Source organism: Candoia aspera, chromosome 7 (genome assembly GCF_035149785.1).
Source record: "Candoia aspera isolate rCanAsp1 chromosome 7, rCanAsp1.hap2, whole genome shotgun sequence".
NCBI lineage: Eukaryota > Metazoa > Chordata > Lepidosauria > Squamata > Boidae > Candoia > Candoia aspera.
In genome coordinates this window covers 22,005,439-22,027,898 of record NC_086159.1, presented here as the reverse complement: position 1 = coordinate 22,027,898, position 22,460 = coordinate 22,005,439, and the positions used below count along the sequence as shown (strand labels likewise).

At 38.1% G+C, this 22,460-nt stretch overlaps 1 protein-coding gene across 1 annotated transcript in view; it reads right to left on the bottom strand.

Moving 5' to 3' along the window:
* The window catches only part of TBXAS1 (thromboxane A synthase 1), a 269,800-nt gene that overhangs the window by 57,773 nt on the left and 189,567 nt on the right, over positions 1-22,460 (bottom strand). Inside the window, exons 8-9 of the mRNA XM_063308553.1 lie at positions 19,780-19,928; positions 17,112-17,242 (exon numbers count right to left, since the gene is read on the bottom strand). Of these exons, the coding sequence (XP_063164623.1) occupies positions 17,112-17,242; positions 19,780-19,928 (280 nt within the window). The remainder of the gene's footprint in view (positions 1-17,111; positions 17,243-19,779; positions 19,929-22,460) is intronic.

The following is a 22,460-nucleotide window of genomic DNA, read 5'->3' as shown; positions in this document are numbered from 1 at the left end:
ACATGAAACTGGCTCTCATAAGATTAATTAACCTTGCTTTATCTTTTATACCAGGTTTCCCTAACTGGTTACAAGGATCCAAGCAGCTCAGATATACCCAAGGGCTTGCTGAATGCAGAGAGAGAGAGAAAATATATCAGCGGATCAAGTGGCACAAGCCTAAAAAGTACTTCAGAGTGTCCAAATAGATCTGTGATTCCTTAGATGTTGGCTATTGTTTCAGATTTTTACCAATAAATGCTGCCATCTCACATTGTTACCACCAGTTGTAGCTCAACACACCATTCAACTCTTGCCCTGTGCATGGAATATTAATCCTTGAAAAAGCAACTTTCAGCAGAAATCTACTTGACAACAATTTATTAAAGCTGATGTGGACATTTAGTCCATATTGCCATGCACTGATAAGTACATTATGGTATTAAGTTGTTTCCAGTTCCTAAACCTCCTGTGTAATCCATCAGAAAAAAAACAAGAGATGCAAAATAGGTGCAAAGCTACAATTACTTCAGATGCTAGTGCAAGCTAAAAACAAGATTAGTTGTGCTTCTTTATAATAGTCAACAAAAGCAAAGGAAATATTTCAAATTACATTCCTGAAATCATGATAGGAAATAAAACAGAGGGAGGGGAGGAGGCAGGAGAAAAGGGCAAATGAGATAAGAGTATGATGGAATATTCACTATATATGTCAAAGGCCTTTATCAGATCATTGACACAGGAATGGTGAGAAACAGAGGAACAGAAATATTTAACATACTGCACTTTGACTTTGCAGTTGGTTAAGTGGTATGACTCAGCTAGAAGGAAAGGACATCCATTAAGTTCCCGGGGTGGGGGTGGGGGGTTCAACAAAACCAGTTCTGGACTCTCAGTCTAAATTCTGAGGAATTAATTGGCTTAGCCATTCCCAAGCCTTGCAACCCATTTCCCTGATGAACTGCATTGTCTCTTATCATCCTACACTGATAGTCTATAATGATTAAGATAGCAATGTTATATGAATGTAATCTGGTGCTGGCTGGACATTGTTTTTCCAATGGAAAAACAATATCGAAGCACTAAATTCTGGTCAATGATGGCAATAAAAGATATTGATTGATACTGAAGCACTATATTTCTGCAATTGTCATGCTGAGGGGGGAAAAAGACACTATATTCTACCTAGGTAGTGTTTTGCAAAATTCCCATCACAATGCACAAGACAACTATCTTTGCAGCTACAGTATATGCCAATGACCCAATTAAACTGTTTACAAAATGAGTTATGAATAAGCTTCACCCTTATGTAAATGCTCCTTTTTTCCACAATTATTAGCAAAAACCCAGAATCTCCATGGGTCATTATGCTTGGTCTGGGAGGCTAAGGCTACTGTATTCAGTACAAGTCACAATATTAAATCTACTCTGAACAATACTGCAAGTTCCTGCCTTGTTCCCAATTCTTAATTTCAGCAAAATAGCAAACTGTGGCTAATTAAAGCCTTTTGAAATTATGCCCAAGAGAAGAGGGAGGAAAGGAGTCAGGTTGGGAAGAGCATTGAGAGTTCTAATATTTATTTATTTAACTTGCTTGTTTCTTTGTTCATTCATTCGTTTGAATTTATTGGCCACCCAATTCCAATGGACTCCTACAGTAAGTCTGATTTGATCCCCACAAAAAGTGTATCAAATTCTAGTCAACAGTTTGCCAGGGCTGAAGATAGCAAGGCAGGAAGAGGAAAGGCTGGGAATAGAGATGTCTGTTAAACAAGTATTATGCATGGCCATAGGAGATAAGGCTAAGAATAGGACAGCTACCAGTGATGCAAGGACAGAAGGAAATTTAGGATTTAATTCTGCATTAGCCTAATATAGGACAGGACTCTATAGTTTGGTAGAAGCTGTTCTTTGTCTCATTTAGGTTTGGATTCTGTGTGTGTGTGTGTGTACATACATACATATTCAGGTGGAATCCTATATTTTCTGTGAATGCACCAAGTTCCAGAGGATTATTGCAGTCCACCTACGTGGGTGGGCAGTCCCTTGACACAGTTCCACATTATACCTTGTTTTGGCAGAGGACCTGTAAACCATTTCTCCTCTTCCATTATGCCACTGAACCCACTCAACCCGCATTTATTTACCTTTATGTGTAGATGTGAGTAACATGACATGGATTTAGGGATTCTGGCAGATACAGAGGGAAGGAATATTCAGTGGGAATGGGGCATAATGATCTCAGGCTCTCTTACCCCCTGTAATTGCTTTAAAGAAATACAGAAGTACTGGAAGAAATAGAAGTAGAAAAAGGAAGTAATTTTTGTAGGAAAAAAATTAAAAATCCAACCCCACTGATTTTGCCTCTTTTACTTGTATTCCTTGGTACTAAGTATTAATTCAGTTCCACATTCATGGAACATAAGAACTGCCCTGCTCCATCTGGCCAAGGCTCATCTTGGTTTAAGGCTCAGTTTCTCACAGTGGCCAAACAGATGCCCCTGGGATGTCTGCAAGTAGCATAAATAAATTTTCCTCTCCAATTGTTGTTCCCTTGCAACCAACATTTGGAGGAACACTGAATCTTCAAGACCAGAAGCTACTCATGGACCTGTTCTCTATAATAGAATTATGCATAATGCTTCAGATGCAAACATACCATAGATTGTATGGTATCGATAGATTCAGATGCAAACATACCATAGAGCATTAGAAAAGTTAGCATCTTCATTTTCACTCCCTTTCCTAATGTTTCCTAGTATGAAGATTTTCTTTTTAGCTGCTGCACACAAGTTGGCTTCTTCACTGAGCTTTCCACTATCGCCCCCAAATCATTTTCCTGGTTAGAGATAATTCAGACCCCATTAATGTGTATGTGAAGTAACTGCTTTTTGTCCCAATGTGCATTAGTTTACCTTTACTTAAATTGCATTTATTTGTCTTTTGGTTAACCATCCACCCAGTTTAAAGAGATACCTCTGGAGTTCTTCATTTTATTGCCCACAAGCTTGACCAGCTCACTGTTTACCCCTAATCCAAGATCATCTGCAAGCAAGTTAAAAGCACTGGTGCCAAGACAGATCCTTGATGGAGTCTTCTTCTTACTTCCCTCCATTGAGAAAACTGCTCATTTATTTATTCTTTGCTTTCTGCTTATTAACCACTTAGCAATCTACAAAAAGGGCTGGCCCTCTTATCCCATAACCACTACATTTACTCAGGAGTTGTTGATGAAGAAACTTATTAAAGGCATTATGAAAAACTAAATACATAATATCAACAGAATTATCTACATCACATGGGTGTTGATACTGCCCAGAAATTCCAAAAAGTTGGTGAGGCAGATTTTCTTTTTCATGCTGATTTTCCTACAGCAAAGCTTGTTCCTCTGGGTAGCTGTTTATTTTTTTCTTCAATTACTGTTTCTACCAGCTTGACTGGAACTATCAACTTACTGGCCTAGAATTTCCCAGAACATCCCTGGATCACTTTTTAAAAATCAGTGTCACACCAGCTACCTTCCTGTCCTCCGGCCTAGAGCCTAATTTGAGTGACGATACATGATTTTTGCTTGGAAATTTCACATTTGAGTGCTTTCAGAATTCATAGTGACACGGGTTATTTTTTAAACCATACCCAATTAGACTGTCCCAGACTTGAGAGAGAGACAAAATCCTGGACCAGGTGGTTTCTTTATATCTCCCTATAAAGGATGGGGAGACTATTTGTTTTTGTAAAATAAAGATATTTTATAAAGGTGATGTGTAAAACTTACAAATATCTGCTTCCTATTACCTCTCTCTTATTTATACTCTATTTCAATTGCTATTACTTCTATACTATTACTTTCACTATAACAATGACCTCTATCCTTTACTCTACACCAGTGTTTTTCAACCTCAAGAATCTTAAGATGTGTGGACTTCAACTCCCAATTCCACACATCTTAAAATTCCTGAGGTTGAGAAACACTGCTCCATACTATTACTGTACTATTGTACATCAATGTTTGCTTCTTACAGAGCCTGTCCATCTTAATTCCTCTCTCTGGGATTCTTTCTTCTCTGTTGTTGCTTTTTAATGGCCAGCATGTAGAGTTCTTGCACCTTTCCAAGTTGTGTTTTTCCTTCCTGGGTCTCTTCACATTTTTCCCCCCCTCTGGATCAACCCTCCCTCTGAAGGAAAAATGCCTTCTTTTTTTTGGCTGCTGCACTTCTCCATTCACTGGGGACTGCAGAGCTCCAAAAACACTCCTCTCCTCTCTTCCCATACCTGTGTCAAGGTTGCTGCTTTACTGGCAACTCTGCTGTGCTGATGTTGGAGGAAAGGCTCAAATGGGGGGGAAAGGTGGGAGCACAGGTGCCAGGGATGTTCTTAAGCAGCCTGCTCTTCCACACTTGGGTAGATATCATCAAGTCCCGATTTCAGGATAGTCTCGCAAGATGATCTAGCATATTTTCCCTTCTTATCCCAATTTATTTTGATTGTTCAGATTCCTCACCTGAGAAAAATCAACCCAGGCTCAGTACAAAATCTTTTCTATTAAACACAGATGCAACAAATTCATTCGTTCTCTGTAATCTCCATATCCTCCTCAAGAATCCCTTTCATTCCTTTACTATTTAACTGCCCAAATGCTTCCCTGCTTCCAGTCTATCTACACAAGTTGTCCCACAGTTTCCTTTAAGATTGTTGTCAACCATCAAACTTTTGGGGAAGGCAGATTTTTTTTCCTTTGTGTTCTCCCCTCACAAAATCCTCTGAAGTTTTGTAGATATTTTACTGGAATGCTATGCTAGTCTCTTCTTGATTTTTCAGTATTGTTTTCACTAATCCCCTCGTTTTTTAGAAGTTTCCTTTTTGTAATCAGATGTGACTGTGTTCCACACTGCTGGCAATTTCCCATTCATGTGTACAATATGCTGACTGTATTATCATTATGTTCACTGTTTCCTATTACTGGCTATATCTTGCACCAGATCATTGTCACTACTAAGAATTCAGTCTAGCCTCGTCTCCCTTGTGCTTAGTTGCAACAGCATACCCCTAGATCTAATTTACATTTGTGACCAGATGTTGCCACCCAAACTTCCAATGTTTTCTACTGTGTTAGATTTTATACCCTCCTTGATATAAAGTCAACTTCTCTCCCAATGTGTCCTTCTTTGTCTTTCTTATAAAGTTTGTATCCCAAAATGACTGTATCCCACTGATTCTCTTCCATTAGGTTTTTGTTATACCCACTATATCTATGGTTTCATCTGCCGCCTAAGAACTCTAATTCCCCCATAGAGATCTTCTTCACCAGATTACTCAAACATTGAGTTTCCTTCTTAGATGTGGATTGTAAGGCAGGAAATAAGAGTACAGTATTTCTTTTCAGAAAATTGAAGATGGTATATGTTGCCCTTTATGGACTTTTATCCAACCTTCAAAAATATGTTCATGTTCATTTCTGGGTGTTGAAGGAGAGATGACAGTGGGACAAGAGTAGAAAGTGTATCATGGGAAAACAATATTGTGTTCTTCAAAACTATAACTCAAGTCTAGCTTTAGGGCACAATCCAGACAAAATTAAATGAAATCAATTGGATATAAGCATTTTAACTGATGTGCTGAAATTCCATTGATTTCAGTATAGCTTAAGTGCACTTAGCTTTCCCTGAACTCTGGCTTTAATGGTTTGTGCTGCAGCTGTTTGAAATAAATCCCTGCAGAACTGGGAAGGGTGTCAGTGGGAAGAAGGAAGGTGGCCCTACATTTTTTGTTACAGAAATTATGAAAACAAAATTGAATATTTTTCTTTTAATTTATAAATTTAATTTATAAGATCACTGAGTGCTTCACATCACTGCCAGTTGTACTCAGCGCTATCACAGAAGACAGAGCGATGTTCATTCCAATCTTCCTAAAGACAGGGATAAAAGGTCAGGTTAAATGAGAAGCCCTCTTTAAGGGGCTCAGGAAAATAATGAGCTGGGGTAATCAGCAGTCAGGATTGAGTGCTTAACCTTCTGAGAGGGGGAGAAAAAGCAAAAAGAGAAGCTGGCTCTTCCAAGTACAAATGGCTTATATTTTTAACAACCCAATATATTTCAGAACCATGGGCTCCTTTTTCAGGGGCATTAACTGTGATAAATACTTTAGATATTCCAATTCTTAGAAAAAGAGCCCAATCATGTATGAAAGGCTGTTATTATTTCTACAGATAGCTCCAGCTTGTCCTCAGCATTTTAATGTGTAAAGTATTTACTATGCTTAATGCTGGAAGGAGGAACCCGCAGTTCCAAAGCATATTGGGTTGTAAGAAATATCAGCCGGTGGCGCCCTAGAAAATTAGTTTTTTTTTTTTTGCATGTTTTTTCTTTTTCTCTTCTATACCACAGGCCCACAGTACAAGGATGTTATCTATAGCCAGTTACACTTTTAATTGCAACTCATTTTGGCTGAAGAAAGTCCTGTCTATGGAGCTGGTCTATCATAGTGACCTCTCTTGGCTGCCATATTTTCTTTAGAACCTGGTATCTGAGCTACACTCATGTTTCTGGTCTCTTCAGTTCATGCCTGTTTGACCTACACTTTTGCCCTTGGCTTCACTAATCCTATTCTCTTTGTCTCAATCTTTTCATTCTGGACCATGCTGTGCGTCAACATTTGAAACAAAAAGTAGATCCCTCTTGAAACCTAATAGCTTCCCCAGATGATCTCAGAGCCATCCTAGCTTCTTGATCACATTTTGTTGCTATGATCATAGGCTGGGATGGACACACTGCTACATTTGGGAAGGTCCAAAGAGTTGTAGCTTCTTCTCAATTCTGAGTAACAATAACATATTGATAAGATAAAAATGATGGAGAAAATGGATTACTTCATGGACTAAACCCATGTGATATTCTCATACAATATCAAGCAAACACATTAAATAGGCTCTAAGCTTCACAAGGTAGCATGAAGATAAAATAAATTAGACTCATATGTACCATTTTTTAAATCCTTTGGGGAAAAAGGGACATTAATGTGATAGACAGACAGACAGACTTCATCATACCTTCCATATCTTTTTGTCGATGAAAGAAAGCCACCCACAATAATTATGTTTATGTACACAATAATTGAGTTACAGAAAAATGCAACAACAGCACTGAGAAATATATCATTAAATATTATATATTCTTTTTCCTGGGGGAGGGGGGATGACAACAAAGCATTTATCACAAAACCAACTGATCCCACTATCACAAAACTTCTTGACCAACATAGTTTTGCAAGAGAATAAAAGCTTGACTTTATGGTATTGTGGACTGTAATCCCTTCCATTATTGCTTGTGACATGGTTGCTCTGGGCTATGTCTCCCCTGCTCATTGGTCTTTTTAATCACTGCCTGATTAAAATCACTGCCTGGTATCAAAGTTTATGTCACATAAAGGACAAATACAAACCATGGAAAAACCTTTCTTCAAATCTTCATTTCCTTTTTAAAAAATTAATTTCTATTAAAAGTTTTTACATAGCTAAAAAAACCAGAACTATAGAAAGAAAAGGAGAAAAGAAAAACTACAAAAAAGAATACAGTGAAAGCGGAAAAAAAGACTTCCGCCTTTCTTTACAGCAGTGACAAACAGACTCATTTTCTCTCCTCCCTCCTTAACATTACAATAACCCCTTCAGCAACTGATTCAATCTTTTTTCAATTATCAAATCCAGAAATTACCAGTTCACTTTTTTCCATTTTCACATTTCCAAACTTCACTAAGTAACTAAATAATGCCCAACGAAGTGTAGGAATATAAAACACATGTTGTAACCTAGTTCTACTTTCTAAGGAAGAAATATTAAATATCACTTGAGTTTTTTTCTTCAAATTGGACTCTGATATCTGTCTTTCACTGAAAATACTGAATGCTTTTTCTAAGAAATGAATTTCAACTTCTATGCCTGAACTATTATAGTTAGATGGAGAACAATATCTGAAAAGGTAATCAGAAACAGGACCGAGAAATATTAACAAGGGACCTAGGACTTTGTTTACTTCTTGCTGTTTTCAGTGTAAATTATACATGTTGAAATTTGTAAGGTAAGATCAAGGATCAATCATCTTTTCATTGTATAATCTTGCACAAAAGTCAATAAATAAGTAATGCTTAAAACTACAAAACCTTATGAGAATGTGGTAACTCAAGAACTCTGAAATTGCCTATACCTTGCTTGAAATCTTTCAACATTTCATCACCTTTACTTTCAGATCTGAGAATGTGAAACTCATGAAATTTAGTAAACCTGTGATGGTTATGCCATGGTTCAAACTCTTTAAAACTTCAAATATTATTTTTATTTAATTTTGGAGGACAGTAGTCACCATCTAGTGGTGTCACAGGAACCATGCTAATGATTCCCAACCTAAGTGATTTGATAGCTTTCCTAACCTACCGCCATGCTAGCTGAGAATTAGTAGACATGAATAATGCCAGATTAGGGAAGGTTGAATTAGATTGTCTTTAGAAAAGAGATATTCAGGCTCATGCTTGAATCTTGCTTGAATTGTCATGTTCATTTGGTGATCCTGAGCAAGTCAGTTCCCTTTTGGTATTCTGCCCAGTGTGTCAAACTCACTGGCAATGATTAGGATTGTGAAAGCAGTCGGAAGCCTGCACACAACATTTCCACACCAAATTTTATAATTATGGAACTATGATTATGATTATAGATCAGGAGGACCAACAAAGAGAAGTAGGCGATTAGGGTGAATCAGCATACTGTATATGTGCCTTTATAAGACCAAAGGCTCAGAGCTCATAACCCCCTAAAACTAAATTCATTTCTGCACATAGATACCTCCATATTCACTTTAATTTGGTCTTTTGAATATTTAATCTCTGTTTTGTTTTTCAAGCGTAGATACTGAAAAATGCTACAGTGCTTAAACTAAGTTTTAGATATGCCATACATGAGATTAAGAACAGCACCCTCGCTGATCTGGAATTTTACTCCCTGATTTCAAGTTTATTACATTTAGGCCATGTTTCATTGTCACATATTTTAGCTCAGGCCCTTTCTAAAACACTAGTTTAATGATTTATCTTAGGACTGAAATGGCTTTGTTTGCTAAAATTAACAGCTGTCTTAATGGGGTGTGTGTATTTTTATATAAACTGGATGAAAATTTGACAACAGTTGATTTATTTTTAATAAAAGTAAGTGTAGTAAATTCTTTACAGTGCTTTGAAATGGGTTTGTTTCATCAGTGCAGAATCCTTGTGAAAAGTCTGTAACCTTGCCTTATCATCTGTATCATGAGTAGGGTACAGATGATTGGAAAAGGAGCCCATATACAAATAAAAAATACAAAGACATTCAGGAAACATGGATTTAAAATACAAATTGTAGTTTGAACTGCTATATTCAGAAAGAGGACACGAGGGTTTAGGAAGAAAATTGTTCTGATCAAGAGATAAAAATTTATCCCAGCAAAAGGCAAGGTCTGGTTTTTACTCAGCCAGGCAGCTGACCTTGGGCCAGACACAATTTCTCATCCTAACTTTCCTCTTGGGATTTTATTTGTTTTTGTTTGTTTTAATCTGAAGTACAGTGTAGGAACTGGACACTGCTCAGAGTCAAGTTGTGATTGGAATGGCCTATAAATCCTGCACCCCCTCAAGTCCTGCTGGTTGCCTCATTGTGGTGTGTGTGTGCATGTGTGTTCCTGGAAGTGATAAATAAAGAATGCTGGAAATGTATTCCAAGTGTATATATTCGCAACAGGATCATCTAAACCATGAAGCTGGGCAACTAAAGCAAGCAGGCATCTATATTGGGCAGCAGTGACCAGAATCTTCCTGATACTGGAGGTGGATGATCACTTCAGTGATATCATTTCATACGGCATTTCATACTGCAATTAGACTTCATGGACAACACTTTAATATGATGATTATCCAAGTTTATGCTCTAACCACTGCTGCAGAAGAAGAGAAGGTTGATGAGTTTTACGATCAAGTTCAATTTGAAATCAAAAGAACATGCAAGCAAGATGTGCGGCTTGTGATTGAAGACTGGAATGCCAAAGTTGGAAATATTAAGGAGCAAAATGTAGTTAGGCTGTATCGCCTAGGAAACTGACATGAAGCAAAACAGTGACTTATCCATTTCTGCCAATACAATTATTTCTTCATTGCTAACACATCTGCAGGCAACCAGAATGACACTTATATACTATACATCAACATCACTAGATGGAGTATACTGAAATCAAATTGACTATAGTAGTGGTAGAAGGAGGTGGAAGAATTTAGTCACAACAGCAAATACAGTGCCATGGACTGACTGTGGAATAGATCACAAATTGCTTATATGCAAGTTCCAAGTTAAGCTAAAGAGGAAGAAAAAAGCCAACCAGTTTCCATGATATGATCTTGAGCATATACCCACCATTTGCAAGGAGATCATCAGGAACTGTTTTGAGACCTGAACCTCATTGATCATGAACCAGACACACTATGGAATGAACTTAAAGAAGTTGTTATGGAGGAATATGAAAAGAGACTGCCAAAGATCAAGGAACAGAAGAAAGCAACCCAATGTCAGAACAAACCATGCCAAGAAGAGAAGAGAAAATGAAGCCAAGAAAAACATCAGAAAGGAACTTAACTAAAAATTTCAGAGAGCTGTCAGAAGAGACAAGACACAGTATTACAATAACATCTGCAAAGACACTGAAGATGGAAGCAGACACAGAAAAACAAGGAAAGCCTTCCAAAAGATCTCTGAACTCAGAAGGAGGTTCCAACTTCAAACTGGTATACTAAAGGATGCTAGTGAACAGACAGATACTGACTCAAAGAAAATCAAACAAACATGGAAGGAGTACACTAAAATTCTGCACACTAGAAATGTCAACACTGAAGATACCTTGCAGAAGATTCTGGAAAATACCATGGATTTTCCCACTGATAGCCAAAACCAACCAAACAAAAATGGATCATTGAACAAATTAACCCAGCATTCTCACTCAACGCACAAATGACCAGGCTCAAATTTTTATTCCATACACATTATGCAAAGACCTAGCTCTCTTAAGAAGCCTATAATGCTCGGAAAGGTAGAAGAAAAGAGAAGAAAAGAGTGACTAGCAGCAAGGTAGATGGACTCAATTACAATGGTGATGGGTGCACTGCTGGGGACAGGTCCTCCTGGAGAAAAATATATTTATGTGGTCACTAAGAATCATCACTGACTTGATGGCACATAATCAAAATAAATAAATAAATAAATAAATAAAATCTGCAAGATAGATAGATAGATCCATTATGTTGCTTTGTATTCTCTGGAGGACAAATGCTTGAAAATGTAGCAAATCAATATACTCATTCATCCATCCATCCATCCATCCATCCATCCATCCATCCATCCATCTGTCTCACAGTAGTGATTCTGGGTGGCTTACAATGTTTAAAAACAATATAGCACATAATATAAAACAAGCAACACACCCAGCAGCTGAGGAACTGAATCAATCCAGATGAAACAATAAGCACATCATGGGCTCTCACTAACATTGTTCCATATGGCAGCAAGTGAAAAGGCCTGCTTCTTGGGTCCCACAAGAGGACATTCTTTAACTTATGGGACCTGCAGCATCTCTCCCGCTAGAAATAATGAGATGGATGGAAACAACTGGGGAGAGGCGGTCCAGCAAACAACCTGGTCCCATGTGATGAAGTGCTTTATAGGTGACAACCAGCACCTTGAATTGCGCCTGGAGGTACACTTGAAGTCAATGCAGCTCATGGAGCAAAAGTGTAACACACACACACACACACACACACACACACACCAAAGTGCATTAATACCTGTACCACTGCATTTTGAATTAAATGCAGTGTGCCATTGCATTTTGAATTAAAAAACTAAAATATATTCTCTTATTGGAAACTGTTGTTAGCTCCAGCAAGGTTTGGGAAAACAGTATGAACGGAACGGTTCAAATGCCTCCTTCCTAGCATCATGGCTCTAATTAAATTGTGAACTGCCCTACTGTCAGACTTGAACACCAAAACTTCTTTTATTATAGGGTCACAGTAACAGAATCTTGCAACTCTGAATGAGCCTCCCCACTCGTTGCCTTTATCCTAAAGAGAACTAGGGAGGGTCAAGACTGTTAAGTTTTCTCAAATTCCATTCCTGCTTTGAATTCAGATTTCTCTTATCTGACTGTTGCCTTGGCTGTGGCTCTTCCTCCTGTTCCTCGAGGCTCTTCTAACAGCCCATTACATCTACAAAACAGTTACATTATGACTTTTTAAAAAGTTGGAATTTCAGACACTGACTCACCCCACCCTTCCTTTTCCCTTAGAGTACTGTGTGGTCCCAAGTCCCACTAGAATTGTTTTACTGATGACTGATGAGGTACAGCCTGTGGGAAAAGACTGAACAGTTCCCCAGACCTGGGTTCTATCATTCTTTTTCTATTAAACCAAAAACAAATAAAAACCCCCAAATGATTTCCCTGTTTAGATTTTAGAAAGTGCTGAAATACCTAGGCTTGCAGTCCAGGCCTACATTTTAAATTTATTTATAATTTAGATTTATAAGGCCACGCAACTCCACCCTTCCACATCAGGTCAGTAAATGCTCTGATGTGGCAGGTGACTAGCCAACCATTATTTCTTCCTCACTAAGTTCACATATTACAGTTCCATTATGGTTTATTAAGTCACAACCAAACAGATTCATATATCAAGCCATCAATCAGGGTTTAGGACCCAAAGTGGTGATATTCACATGATATTATAAGGCAAAACTAATAAAACACATTAGGGCACATGTGAATCAGGACATTCTTTTCCAAATCCCACCATCCGCTTCTATTGCAAGGAACACACCACATAATAAGTAGGAGAGAGGAAAGCTGAGAAAAAGATTGATGAGAAAAACCACCATAGGAAGCCCAGCCTTAAAAGAATTTCATTCCAAGACCATTGCTATTTGAGGGAAAAAGAAAGATGGTGCCTCTTCATTTCATTCCCTCTACCAACGTGGATTCTTACTTCAAATCTAACAGCGAAAGTGGTCATTGAATCTTTATAAACCCTGTGAGGGTCTCCTCCTGCTCCTGAGGGCATCAGCCTAGCTTGGAAGCAATCCAGGCACACACACACCTCTATCTGGCAATTTACTGCCATAGTCTGCCTCCAAACATCTATTTAACGGTAAGACTGGCTCTGGTTGAAAGTGAAACCTTTTCTCTCATATAATTTGTAGGCATTTTGCTTCTTCCTAAACTACGTATTTGAATGAGTTCGCGAAATTCTCCATGCATCTCAGCAGTTACTTCTTGTGTTTAAATTTCCATTAAGTCCTTGTCCATTGATATGCAGCAAAAAAGCCAATTAACCAAATTTCCAGCCTATGTATGTTGGTGGTTTTACACAGCAAGCAGATTCATAGCTCCATTTTTGGAAGCTTTTAAAAAGCAACTCAGATGGAAATGCCACTGCAGTCAATGTTCCTCCAGGGCTGATTCAAGAACAATGAATTATTAATCTGCATGACAGTTTTCATGATAGGAAGCAGTGGGAAAACCAAGGAGGAACTGTGTGTTTTAGAAATTCCCTGTTTGGGCTAGTTTACATTTGATAGTAGCTTTTATGAAACTCATTTAAAATTTATGATAGCCCCTATCGGAAAAACACTTTTCATTCTTCTGCCTTCTACAAACAATTGGCTTTACAAACCAAATGTCTGTAAAATGTATATCTATTTTACAGGCAGCCACAGTGCTGATTCGATGATGATGATTTAAAAGCTACTATTTTAATAAAAGGATTTTTTCATAGCAGTTTTACCAGGTCAACTAACAGTCCAGTACTGCAAAAATATCCTCCTGGAAGTGATCCATATGTTTCCTCCCATCTCATGTTCAAATTAGCTACAAGAATGGTCTTATGCAGGATTCTCATTAATACTGTAGTACTGATTTAAGATGATGACGACGACAATGACTTTTACTACTTGTACTTATTGTACATTGCTCTGGGTGCATCTTAATGTAGGAAACAGCAGAAGGATTATGCTTAGTATAATAACAATAAAGAAATAGGAATTCCATCATATTCCAGAATATGAGAGAAAACACTTATCCAGTTCTTCTTCCCCCCACAAAATTCACCTGTTTCTGGGTACAGGTTTTCAAAGATAGCTTCTTGCAATTCTGCTTCATGAACTCAGCTTTCATGGGAAAAGAAAGAGACTAGCTACTTTTCATGGCAGCAGATTTTACAAAGCTGTAATATTCTTGTTGCTTTCTTCTTTTCTCTGTCTGAAGAAACTTGAAAGCCATCATTGGGGATAGCAAGTATTTTGCTGAAACAACCAAGACACATCTGGGGAGGGTACAAGTAGCTTTGCCTCAATGCACTAGTATTGGCTATATTCAGGTTTGATTTCCACAATTTATTTGCTTTTTTAAGCTATCTGAAGCATGCCTTTTAGAACTAACACAAGTCCACAAAGCAACTTACAAAAGTTACATTTTCAAGTACTGCCATTTTAACTGCTGAAATTTTGGGTGGAAGATGCAATTAAACAGTATTTTAAAAACAACAAATTAAAGGATTATTTTAAAAAAAATCCCTAACCCACTTAGTCTCCCAGCTTAGTCCTGCCTACGTTCTCAAATGGGTCTTGACCATTTCTTGACACATTGTGGCCCAATGCTGCAAAAGCACACCTTTGGCTGGAACAGATTGTCTGCTCTACCATGAGGCTCAGAAACTGGTGTAGGATGATATACTGTTGCCAGAGGGGGAACAGCTCATAGCTCCCAGTTTCTTCCTTCTAGTCAAGATGCAGAGCATCTAATGTAAGCCAATTTATTTTGGTGTCCAAAGCAAAAATTCAACAAACACATCCTCTCCTCTCTGACTGTATAATTAGCACAGCAAATTTTAAAAATAAGAATTTTCTGTCCTTTCATGATAATGCAAACCAGCTGTTTAAGGTGGCCTTCTCTGCCTTTTAGCAGCTCCCTCCAGAATATGAACAAAACCCAACACTGTTTGACTGCTAATATGTACTTTCTTAGTCAATCTGGACGATACTATAAATGGCTGCAGAATTATACTGAGCAAATCATTTAGTCCTGTTTTCAGCACTGATGGGCAGCAGCTCTTCCAGGTTTTCTAGCCCTACCTCGAGATGCCAACATTGAATTCAGAACCTTCTGCAGAGTGCAATGCATGTCTTCTCCTGATCCACCCTTGTAGCTCAGATTTGCATCACTACTATTATAGTCTATTTCTGCAGGTCAATTATTGCACTACTAGCCATGCATTATGCTTTTCCTATGTTCATGGAAAAAATAGCATCCAGCTTCAAGAATCAGCTGTCATTAAACCTTTGGTGGAAGAACATGCCTCATATTCAACACAACACCAATATTTGAGTCAGAGAAGGATTGCCCTTCCTATTAACAGCTCCCTGGAAGAAAACAATTTTGGGTTGCAACTGGAAGGAAGTAGGAGATGCCTCTCACAATATTTATTTATTTAGGAAACTTACATGGTCGTCCATCTTGTACATTATAACTCTGACCAGCTCAGAGTTGCAACAATAAAAACATGTCAGAAACAATAAAAACCAGCTCAGAGTTGCAACAATAAAAACATGTCAGAAACAATAAAAAAAACCCAAATCCAAAAACCAGTGCCCAGTGCCCTAAAGCAACACTCCCCAGTAACAACAACAATCAAGGATCAAAAATACGTTCAAGGATCAAAAATATGATCAAGTATGAAAGCAACAAATAGAAAAGAAATACCTGTAAGACAGAGTACATACAGAGAAGAGTAAGAAGATAGAGAAAACAGATGCTTTGGGGAGAAAATGCTTTTAAATGGATGAAATAACTGGGCTGGAAATTTTTTACCATTAACTTGGAAGTGCAGTTTTCAATTCTAGTTTTAATGAGAACTTTTAGTCACCAGAAAAGCAAACATTCTTGTACTCTTTTCACACTTCCAATTGCAATGAACATCAAGAAATGCAAAAACACCTAGAAGTCAAGATCAAAGCAATCAAATGAACTGTTTAGGGTATTAAATTGAGCAGCTATGGCATTCTGAAAACCTTCCTATGGTAGTTTAGTTTTTAGAATACCTTTAAATGCCAGAAGAAGAGAGAAGGGATAGTAACAGGCAAGGATTACTGAATTAATGCCCAGCTCATGAGCTTTCCAGTAATATCTAACTAGACATTGTTTAACAAAGAACAAAAACCTTGTGTATTAATTTCAGTACGAGTCACACAACACAGGACCATTTAATGTAAGTTTGCAAGACAGCTGCTGCAAACACAATATAAAACACTTATATAAAAACAAATACAACTAAAAATTGCATGAAAATATATATGCACAGACAGAACAAAATGCTTTAAAATCCTTTTATTTGGCCCTCTGTCAAGGAAACAAATTGAAACATTAAGAAGAAATGTGCAGATCATCTTTATCTGCAAGACAAGTACAGATTTGCCCATCCAATGTTGTATAATAATTCTCATAGTTACCCCATTCCCCTTAAGATGCTGATAGCTTCTTTATGCTAGGAATACAGCTTTGAAGAATGTATGGATTCTTTTTTTTAATACTATTGTATTATATTTATTTATTTATTATCCAAATTTCTATCACCGCCCATCTCCCCCCCAACAGGGGGACTCTATATATAAATATTATAAAACACAAGTAGTACATTATATTATTTGGGTACAGTGTTATTAACTCTAATGTTTAGAAAACTTAAACCTTTAAAGATAAAGAAAAATAAGTTTATATCAATATTAACTATGATTTCTAAAATGTTAGTGTTGATAAGCATAAAGTTCTTTAAATTTGACAACTAAAGCTAAATCTGGGATTAGTATATGGATCCTTGACAGCAGTGTGACTACGGTAGAGTCACTTTGACAGTCCTATAAATTTCAACCAAAATACAGAAATGGTAGGAGAAGCGCAAACCAAATCAGCTGTTTTTCCAACCTTTGAAGTATATCTCTAATATGGCTAGGCATTGTTGGTTATATATAGCTGAATTAAATAGTTCTTTAATCTGGTCTAGCAACACATAAAATGCCTTACCTCATTTGGATCCTGCTGATCTCTCAAAGTAATCATATTCTTGATGAGACTGATAAAAAACCCATTCACTTCATCTCGTTTCTTATTTGGCAAAATGCGAAGCAGAGGGATCATTATAAATGGAAATGCAACTTCAAGAGAATTTTGAAAGAGCAACATTAGCAGTTGTTCAATTATCAATTATGCAAATAATCCCAACCCTTAACTTCAGGTTATTTCTCTTTTAAGTTGAGAAATCTTCTACTCTTTTCTCCTATTTTGACAGTTTTAAATGATCTAGCATATCTTCTAAAAGATAAGTCAAGTAATCGCAGTAAGATGTCTTTTTTTAGGCTGTTCCAATTGATAACATTGACACAAAAGAACTTATTCTGCTGCAGTAGTTGCTGAAACACATTTAATGCATGACAAGGCTTATTTTTAAAAAAGTCCTACAAGTTGAGATGGCTCTGAAAACATGATTGGGAGGTTATGAATTCATACCCATTAACCTGTCTTGCTCTGAAAATCAGTCTGCCTCACTCAGTGATATACTAATGTCTGCATATTCTTCACAAACAATATTTACAGAATCCTGAAACAATTAGAAGGTTTGTCTTATGGCTGAGCAAGGTTTTGTGTAAATGTACCATTTAATTAATGAACCATAAAGTAGAAGGTCAGTGAAGACTTTTCATATGAGGAATTTGCCCTGAAGCACTTGTTCTTTACAGGAACTATCCTGCTGGTATTATTCTTAACACCTTAGTTATGTTCACTGCACAAATTTGAAGCTTGATCAGTGATTCTTATGTAAGCAGTCACTACTTTAAAGTGGAGAACAATGAATTTTCGTTTTGCACTGAGTGACTATTGTAATACACCATTAGATGGATTCAAAACTTCGTGAGTAAATAAAATAAAATTGCTTTCCCATACACAAAGGTAGGTTGCAGTTCAATCCCATGCATGTTTACTTGGAAGTAAGTCACCATGGGAGGCATATTCTCATGGAAGTATTAATAAGACTATTTTATTTTAGTCACACTGAAACAGTGGCATCCAGGAAGTTTGGTCTGGTGGTTAAGGTGCTGGGCTAGAAACCAGGAGACTGAGAGTTCTAGTCCCGCCTTAGGCATGAAAGTCAGCTGGGTGACCTTGGGCCAGTCACTCTCCCTCAGCCCAACTCACCTCACAGGATTGTTGTTGTTGTGGGGAAAATAGAAGGAGGAAGGAGTATTAGGTATGTTCCCCGCCTTGAATTATTTATAAAAATAATAAAGGCGGGATAAAAAATAAACAAATAAATAACTAATACCAACAAAAGCACCAATATTATAATCTGCAATAAAATGTAGTAATAGACCTATCCACTGTTTTTTTAACATTTGTTAAACAAAATATAATGTAGCATTGTTAAATAGATGTTTTGTTTTATGTTTATTTCAAATATTTACATTTGTGGGATAATGCTACTTGTCTCACAACTATGTAATTGTATGCACTTCTCTCTTTGGTATTTTTATATCTGATACACCCAATCAGTACTGCTAATACAAATATACTTAAAGATGGGATAGAGCTCTATAAGGAAAAATCCATAAAAGGATCAGTTCAAAAGTTTGAAAGCAGGAACAAGATAAATACAGGTAGTCCTCGCTTAACAACAGTAATGGAGACAGAAATTTCCATTGCTAAGCAATGCAGTCATAAAGTGTGACATCACATGACTTTATACTTTTATTGTTTAGCGATGGCAATCCTAGCAGTCCCCATTGCCATTGTTAAGCAAGGACTGCAGGTCATTAAGCAAGGACCTCCTTGTGTCTTCCTGCTGGTTTCCAACAAGCAAAGTCAATGGGGAAGCTGGCAGGAAATCACAAGTCCTGGGCAGTTGGCAAGCAGGCCAGAGGGTGGGTAAGTGGCTGCCACAGTGCAATGCAAGCGCAACCGGGCGGGAAGTGACTGCAGGAGAGTATGCTGTGGCGCCGCATGAGTGCAGGTGGGGGGACTGCTGCTGGGTGCCGGTGGGTACACAGGTGGCTGGCTACCATACCGCCATGCAGGCACAGCTGGCCAGGCATGCATTACGGAGTATGGGCGGGGGCTGCTGCAAATGGGCACGCACTACAGAGTACAAGATCCCTGGAATGATCCCTGGGATTTCGTATTCTCAGGCTCTGCAGGAGAAAAAGCAGTGAGAGCGAATGGCGATCACATGACTGTGGGACCCTGCAACTATTTAAGTGCAAGCCAGTTGCCAAATGCCCGGATTGCGACGTGTCCACAGGGCTGCTGGGACAGCTGAAGCTCTGAGGACTTGTTTTAAATAGCACTCATTCAGCGCCCCTGTAACTTTGAACAATCACTGAATGAGAGGTTATAAACACATCCCCTGTGCTTTTTATAGTCATTTAATCAAGGAAAAAATAACTTTGTGAAAATTTAACCTCTCCCAAAAGTCTCCCAACTCTCCCAAAGACACCTTTCAGAGAAACTAAGAGGATGTTTAGGCATCTCTAGATGCAGATGGATGTGCAACCCCATCACACAGCAGAACAGTCAAGAAATTTTGCCAGCCTTCTTGAATCTTTCTTAGCTTTCTCTAATATTCCTCAAATACTTGGGACATCCATTTGGATTAAATGTTGAGGAATAGAGGTAGTCATCCAATGTGAGATATACTTACTGGCAAGGATGAAGAGAGGTTTAAATATTAAAGGTTCAAAGAATCTTCTGGTGTTCTTAACAAAAATGTCATTAGGAGTCTTCTGGGAATCAATCTGGGCACCAAAAGCTACACTTGCAACAATATCCAACGTGAAGCAGCCATAATTCCTACAACAAATTCAAGAACATGGCTGTTAAACTACAGCTTCTACCATTACATCTTATTTTTCTGCTTTAAGATATAGGGGGTTTTAAATCATTTAAAACTTGTATCACAGCACCAAGAGTTATTTATAACAACATGCCACACTATGTGTAGCTTCTCTAATGCTGATTTTAAACGGTATTTATCATTCTTGTTTTATGAAAAAAAAATCCTGTACTTTAAAACCATAAAATGGAAAACAACCATTCCTTACGCACGGTTCTAAATGCAGCACAACTCCCATTATCATAATGAAATCTTACGAACAGCTGGAAATCAGTCCCCCCTCTTTATCAGAACTGAATTTTCAAAGGACTGGTTCATCATTTGATGCTTCCCATTTCAAGTGATAATTGCATTTGTGAATGTGACATCACAGATACAAGTCCAGAAATGGATCTTGTTTAAGATGTCACTGGCAATGAAAACATTTCACATATTTGGTTGCCAGTCACTAGGTACCTAGGCTGGAGTGTAGAGAAATCAAATGTACATACATGAAACGATCTGAGTTAACAGAATTCATATAGTTGCTCTTCTCATTTCTGGCTTCCACTCTGCAGCATTAAATCACGGTTGACCTCAGAAAACAAAATTCAGATTTCTGCTAACTTATGTATTAGCTAATACAGGCAGTCCTCGACTTATGACCATTCGTTCAGTGACTGTTCAAAGTTATGGCAGCACTGAATGAATGGAGGTTATGACCGGTCCTTGAAGTTCCAGCTGTCCCAGCACCTCCGCAGTCACGTGATCGCAATCTGGGTGCTTGGCAACCCATTTGCAATTACAACCAGTTGCCAAGCACCCCCAAGCACCCAATCATAATTCGCAACCTTCCATGCCAGCTTCCCCAGAATCAAAGGGGAAGCCAGCAGGGAAGATCACAAGTCGCTGCGGTAAGTCTCCCCCACCCATGCACCCTCTTCCAGCCCCTCTGTGCTCATGCCACGCCAGCCACTTGCACACCAGCCCTGACCTGTGCAGCGCCTCTAGCACTCCCTCATGCACCTCCCCAACCCACCCTCCCTGACCTGCATGGCTCGTGCACCCCCTCACCCTCCCCACACTGCACCTGTCACACATCCTCCCCAACCCAGCAGCAGCCACTTACCTGCCTGTGGGCCTGGGGCTTGCAACTTCCTGCCGGCTTCCCCACTAACTTTGGTTGTGGAAGCCAGCAGGAAGTTGCCTCACATAACGACCATGGAATTCAGTTAATGACTGCAACCAGGACTGCAGGGATTGCTGTTGCTAAGCGATACAGTCACACTTTCCAGTCCTAACTGCCATCATAAGTCGAGGACTACCTGGGATGGCTAGTAATTATTGAATAGTTTTGCCTACAACTAGCCCATGGCATTTAAAAACATCTGGAAAATGAAATGAATGTAATAAAATCTTTTCCTTTTAAAAATAGAAAATAGCATTAATTGCTTTTAAAATAAGAAAAATGATATAAAGAAATAAACAGTTAAAGTCCCTTTCCTCTGCAGGAACAACAATTAAGATGATATTCAAGAACTATTAATCAGTAATATGTGGATGGAAAACACATAAATGCAGCATCATTTTTGTCTTTCTGCCATTTTAAATAGTACTATATTTCTTAAAATAATATGTTAAAAAAATCAACATGTACTGATCTGAAAAAGTAATTTTTATATCATTTATTCTCAATAAAGAAAAAAAAATCAAACTGATTCAGACTGTCTGAAATGTCCTGTTCTCTCTGATTACCACCTAGCAGAGATTTTTATTAACTTAATGACCCCAAATTATGGCATACGTATCTACTGCCTCATTGCAGTAGGCTGGCTAGATCACTAGTTGTAGATTCTTACATGCTCACTTTGCTTCTCTACCTCCAACACAGCCACATGGCAGACTGTAGAAGCCTGTACTTCATGTTTTTTTAATTAATTGCAGCTAATTGTTTTTTCTAGACCCAGCAAATGCCCCAACTGAACCAAGCCACGATTAAATTCAATTAGGATTTGCTTGGAACAAGCCCGCTTCAAAGCTTGTTATAATCAAATCCCTTAAACTCCCCCCACAACTATCAAGTAGCAGTAGCTATTATATGAAAGCATCAGCATTACATCAATGCATTTGATATAATAGCAGTAGCTATTATATCAAAGCAAGGAAGGATGAGATGGGACTGCCTTTCCACTGACAATGCTAAAAGATGTGTTCCTTTAAGCTCATCTTCTCTTGCAAACTCTTTCTGTTCAAGGTGGTCCCTTGGAGAAGTCAGTCAGTCACCTTACTTCAGTCACTGACCAGCAAAGCAAAACAAAAAAGTTGTATCTAGTCTCTTGAAGAACTTTATAATTTTCAGAACCTCTGCCTGAGTAGCTTTCATCCCCTCTTCCTTCTCCATCCTTTTTACTCTCTGTGTCATGTCTTTCGGACAACAAATCTGTAGGGAGGGGTTAGGGGAGACCCTTGTGCTAACATGTGCAGTCAGTATTTTGTAAATAAATTCATAA